Consider the following 6,343-nt stretch of genomic DNA (forward strand, 5'->3'; position numbering starts at 1 on the left):
CCACTCGGTGGCGCGCTATGAGCTTGTAGATCTGCTATTTTTCAATAACTAAAGCATGACATGATGCCAACACCAAAACGGGTTCCAGCTAGTCGACTATTCAACTAGCCGACTAGTTGACTAATTGATAAGAAAGATAATTGCGTTTTTTTCCCGTTTTTGTAGGCCTCAATATCAGCTAGAATGCTAGATTATAGTCACCAATTGTAATAGTCACATTTTTAAATGTACACATATCATTATAATAAAATAATAAAAATAAGGTTTTTTTAGTAGTTAAACAACTAGTCAACTAGTAAAAGTCACTAGAAGTGAAAGCCCTAACGCACGCACGCACAGAGGCCCCCTTTTCCACCAAAGATAACTTTGGTTCTAGAACGGCGTGGTTCCGTTAACTACATTCTTGGAACCTTGGTGGCCATTTATTTATACTTTTTGTTCCAGTTCCGAAGCAGCTTTTAGGGTTCTGAAGCAATTCATTTTAAGTGGAACTGGTTCAATATTATAGGCGGGTAACAAACATTGTCATTGGTCCCACATCCCGTTATAGTCAGACCATTAACTAACAGCTGTATCCCAAACCCTACCCTAACCTCACAGGAAGGCTATATTAGGCTACAGAAAAGACAATAAATCCAGCTATGGAGAAGATGCGTGATGGGGTTGTAGTAGTAGGCTATGCGGCAGGGAGTCCGGGATGGATAGGATCCTCTTCGCTTCAGGTGCCGTGGTAACGTGGCACATTATTTTTCCACCGCGGTCGTGGACTTCTTTGCATATTTTAAAATGCAACCATGTCACTTGACTCACGTTTGGTTTATTTTTCTGTGCGGACGGCATGACTGTAGCTGCACTTGTTGACTTCCTCGTTAACACGTGAGGACGTAGCCATGCTTGCGCCTGGCTCGCGGACCAAAATGGGCCGGCTCGCGGACCAAAAGGGTCCGCTTTTCTTTAATGACTATTCGATTTTTAATTTCAAGATAGACTCCCGTGCTTATCGATTGAACGTCGATTAATACATTTGTTTGGGTCAGCCCTACAGGAAGCCACGGGTGATTTGTAAAACCGCAGCATGGATTAGTTGTAACCCACTACGTGTGTCGGGAGCCAGAGAGAGAGAGAGAGAGAGAGAGAGAGAGATGTCACTTTCACATACTGGGGCCTTGTTTGCGCTTCAACAATGTTTCCAACTCAATACGCCAATAAAACGCCAAATGAATGAAAGTGGTTTTCAGTGATCCTGCCTCTCCAAACTAAACTTCCTCGGGAGGAGCTACAGGGGAGCCTTAATTGAATGACTGGTCATGTCATTCAAACTCAAGTTTAAGGTTTTTATTGCCTTGCGATCTCACACGCACGCAGACGCACACACACACACACACACACACTACAACCGGTGGCAACACTGTGTACCGCTTTCACAAGATAGCTCAAATTTGACATTTCGACTTCAGTCGAGTTTTAACTTGCTCTGGCACAGCTAGCTACTGTACAACCGTGATTCTATTATCCACTTAACCACAAACATTTGTTTAAAATTAGTATTTTTGAAATAGACGACCTACAAGCTCACAACACGTCGGATTATGAAGTGTTGTGAGCTTGTAGATCGGTGGCCCTGCAACCTGCCTGCCAGAATGGGCTTTATAATTATGCATACACACCATTTTGGAAAGAACTTGGGCCCCTTCTCTACTTCCTTCACAGACCTTACCGACGACACTAACTAATGAATGTTCTGTTCTATTCTGGTCAAATAGAGTCAGGGTGCTGCTGTTGTGCATATTTGCTCACTGGTGGAAACCTTCTGCTACACCTTTGGGTCTCAAAGTGTACCTTGAGTGGGTTTTCAAATGTGTAACTCTGAGGCCGTACAAATGGACCAAATAGACATGCAGGTCCATTTGGTTGTAATTGAAGTGGTTGGGCTAATTTGTTGGCAGCTCAATCAACATTCATTGTTGATTGAGGGACGACATTCTGAATGGTAGCCAAGTGGCCAGTGGGCACACGGATGCAATTTCCTGTTCAGTGAGTCCCCGGTTCGATTCCCAGCTGGACAGATCGATGGCTCAATGTCATCCCCCTATTCTTTCTCCACACTGATTGTCTTTGATTAATTGAACATGGTGGACCCTGTTGTAAACAAGTGTAATGCTTAATTGGGTTGTCCACTCACAGTTAGCAGTCTTTGTATTGAGTTTGTGCTTGAAATGTACTGTAATTCTGCAAACTGTTAATAAATATTTCAATCAATCAATCAATCAATCAATCAATCAATGCCCCTGGCTTAGTCCACCTGCCAGAACCATGTAAAACAGAGAGCAGTACTCCAGTCAATTCACTCAGTATAAAGGCTTTTAGTGGTGGATTCTTTACACAAGGACGCCCCCTGGTGGATTTTTCATTTGTAACGCATGTTTGCATTGCCATTGGCTTCTCCAGTCACCTGCCTTAAGCCCATTGTCCCATGCACGCACGCAACGCATGCACAATATGATCTATTTATGGAATGTCCGCATACATTTAAAGGAGTAGTTTGACCCAAAACATGACTTTCTATCAATTGCGTACAACTCGAAGCCTTGGTTGGATTCATGGAATTTTTTTTGTCATTTAAAAACAAAACAAAGTGGTTGTTGAGCAATTAAATTACCTAGTCAACATGGTGACTATTTTAGCCGAAAAGGTATGGGCTGAAGCATATAAAGCTTATTTTGTCCACCTTTTTACATAATTAAAAAAAGAATATATATACAGTATATCATCATATCATCATACTATAATTCACAGAATGTCTGAGTGTATGTGTGTGTCCGTGTGTGTGTCTGTCAGAAACAGTGCCGTAACTCCTTACTGCCTGCACCAATCACTCCCACTTTTCACACAGGCATTGACCATATGCATATGGAGGGCGTAAACACCCATTTAACTTTCTCCTCTCTCCTCTCCTCCCCTCCCCTCCCCTCCTCTCCCCTCCCCTCCCCTCCCCTCCCCTCCCCTCCCCTCCCCTCCCCTCCCCTCTCCTCTCCTCGCCTCTCCTCCCCTCCCCTCCCCTCCCCTCCCCTCCCCTCCCCTCTCCTCTCCTCTCCTCTCCTCTCCTCTCCTCTCCTCTCCTCTCCTCTCCTCTCCTCTCCTCTCCTCTCCTCTCCTCTCCTCTCCTCTCCTCTCAGTCCTTGGCCTCCAGGACCTGTGCTGCCGCTCCATCGTCTCGTGCACCCCGGTGCACCTGGTGGACAAGCTGCCCCTCCCCCCCGCGCTGCGCTCCCACCTCAAGTCGTTCAGCGTGGCCAATGGCCTCAACGCGCGCATGATGCACGGCCGCTCCTACTCCGTCACCGCTCGCCCCGCCGCCGCCCCCAACGCCAACTCCAACGCCGTCGCCAACACCACGCCGGCCGCCGCCGCCTGCACCAATAGGAGGACCGGGGGAGGGGCGCTGCTGAAGAAACCCAAGCTCATCCGGCCCCCGCTCGCGCTCCCGCCCCCCTCCTCCTCCTCACCGCTCAGCCCCGCCGCGGCCTCGGCGCATCAGAGCTGCGCAACGCGGAACAGCTGTAAGATAGCCTAGGCCCTAGAAAGACCAGAACACCCCCTCCCCCCCCGGCTGGAGGGTGTGTGTGTGTGTGTGTGTGTGTGTATTATTCCGTAAAAGGTCCACAGGAGCGGCAGCGATACATGTGTTGCGTTAAATTTGAAATACACAGCGTTGCACGCACGCACGCACGCATGCACGCGCACAAGCGGTGTGTTGTGTCGGACTGTACAGAACTTGGGGTGGGATCACCTGCTGTGCATCTGTGGTTCTCAAAGTGAGGTCCTTGAAGGGCTTCCAGGGGGTCCGAAGCAAAGTTTGTTAAGACCTGTTTTATACTTTTGCTATTTTCAAAACATTTAGGACAATTTTTTAATTTGGATTATCATCATAATTCTTTATTTTTTATTTTTTATCACAAATCTTCTCTTATGACGAGGGTCCCTGACACACGATCTTTTCGGATTTGGGTCTGTGGCCAAAAATATGGGTCTTTGACATGAAAATGTTTGAGAACCATGCAATGATGTACTGTATATCTACTGTACTTTAAAAAATTAAATTAAAAAAAACGACGACTTTGCTTAGTTTTAATGCAATGACTTCCCTCATCTGGTGAATCCTGGACCTTTTCAGCCACCGTATGCCAGCTCCGAAACGTGTACATAGACTTTTGTACGATATTGTATAATAGAAATATTGCTGTTTGATACAATGTTGATGTATTATTTGTTTGGCTTTGTAACCGTACTTAATAATTGTACAGTGACTGTATTTCTTTCCCCTCCTGGTGACACGAGCAATCCGATCCGACCACCAAAGACTTGGATCATGTATGGATAATGAGGACATCTTCTCAACACTATTTTGCACAGATTCTTAATGTCTATTAATATTGATGCACACCTTTCCAATAAATCTGATCCAACATTGAATTCCCGTGGTGATTCTTAATGCGTGTTGCACCCACCATCAACCCCTCCAAAAAAAGACTGGAATAATATTATTGTCAAGCAGTTTTATTAAACCGCAAGGTTGCCAGTTCGAACCCGGGCTCCCCCAGAGTTAGTGTCGAACTGTCCTTGAGCAAAACACTGAACCTCAAATTGCTCCTGATGTGCTGGTCTGGTTTATTAACCAGGCTAATGGAACTTTACTGTGTTCACATAACAAAACAATACATACATTATTACTCATCACTTCCCACTGAGCAATTGTCGGCTTTCAGACGGCTAAATGACCGTCTAAAAAATAGTCTAAAAATGAAAGTTTCTTAGCGGTCTAGGCTTAGATTAACAGCTAATCTATTTAGCCATCTATTAGACAGAAATGCTCAGTGGGTTCCCTCTATAGCAGCAGTTATCAGCCACTGGATTGTGGTTGTACATCCCATAGGCTTGTGTCTGGGTGTTATTTAGAGCGTGATGATAGCTGTCTGTGGGTATGTGGGTGGCCAGGGTGGGTGGGTATGTGACCCCTGACCAGATCTTGTTTGCACAAATTTTAGTACAGTATACTTGTAAATGTATTTGGTTACTTTCCATCACTGCTGACCGACAATTTAAGATCCATCTTTAATAATAACTTATAAGCATTCATTACTTAATCTGTATTAAGGGAGCGCCGGGCCGGGCCGTGGGGGGTCCTTGGCTCCCTGCCGGCCGAGCTAGGGCCCAGACTTAACGGGTTCTCCAAAGTTCAGGGTTCTGGTTCTATGGAAACGTAAGCAGAACTTGGTTTGTGAATATATCAGGGTCTTAAAAGTTCTGCGTTCTGGTTGTATAGAAATGTAAGCAGAACTTGATTCTGGACCTTCACAGGTTCTTGAAAGTTCTGTGTTCTGTAATGTTCTGGTTCTGATTCTGGTTCCACCCTATAGTGGAAAAGTGGCATATGAGACAACCTAGCCTGGCTATGAGACAAGTCCTTTGACTGTCGGCCCCTTAGATTGAGTGTGACTACACTGGGTCGGTGATGCATATCCCTCAGTGTACATACTGTAGGTTATCCCTTAAGCAGGCCTGTTGACTTTGTGATAAATAATACGGGAGGTTTATGTGTCTCAAATAAACATTGGCCAGGGGTCTGAATATAGACACACCAGGGGCCATGTGTGGCCTCCAGGGGCCCCGCAGGCGCCGCACATCATGACATGATGTTGTATTGTATTTTCTGCACAATACCAGCCTGGTCCCTTCGCGGAGGGTATTTGGCTGTGGATTGATGGCACCCCAATGGACTTCACAGCCTGGGCGCCAAACCAACCTGACGACCATGGTGGTATTCAACACTGTATGGTCGTCAACTTTTGTAAGTCCAAAAAACATTTCCTGTTCTGGGTCAGTTCATCATACAGTAGCTTACATTTGATTTGCTCAGCTGCCGATTTTAACAGTTGGAACAGTTTCCAATTGTATAGTTTTCATGATTTAGTTTTTGTTAAATACCTGTTACTAACTATAACTATATAACCCTGGTGTTCTTTTTCTGTGTGTGTGTGTGTGTGTGTGTGTGTGTGTGTGTGTGTGTGTGTGTGTGTGTGTGTGTGTGTGTGTGTGTGTGTGTGTGTGTGTGTGTTGTGAGGTCTCTGAGGTCATCAACAGGCGGAACAAGGGATTGCAGCACTTTCAAACGGCTTATTTATTTAAAGAGTAGTAAATCATGCAGTAGAATAAGCAGACAGCAGAAAACCCCACGTAGGTTTTCGGGTATTTATATTCCAATACAGTATTTGCTTCCCAGGCGTCTTCCACAGCCTGGAGAAGGGTGAAAACAAATGATTAGCTTTCAACTCAGATTATACAG

At 45.4% G+C, this 6,343-nt stretch overlaps 1 protein-coding gene across 2 annotated transcripts in view; it reads left to right on the top strand.

Annotated features, from left to right (window-relative positions):
• The window catches only part of LOC310874279 (ras-related protein Rab-40B-like), a 32,294-nt gene extending 27,821 nt beyond the window's left edge, over positions 1-4,473 (top strand). For both annotated transcript variants that reach the window (XM_083787016.1, XM_083787017.1), the window contains one exon: positions 3,177-4,473. In XM_083787016.1, the coding sequence (XP_083643142.1) occupies positions 3,177-3,574 (398 nt within the window). In that variant the 3' untranslated portion in view covers positions 3,575-4,473. The remainder of the gene's footprint in view (positions 1-3,176) is intronic.
• The last annotated feature ends 1,870 nt before the right edge of the window (positions 4,474-6,343 follow it).

This window comes from Protomyctophum parallelum (assembly GCF_964188405.1).
Source record: "Protomyctophum parallelum genome assembly, chromosome: 17".
Lineage (NCBI taxonomy): Eukaryota > Metazoa > Chordata > Actinopteri > Myctophiformes > Myctophidae > Protomyctophum > Protomyctophum parallelum.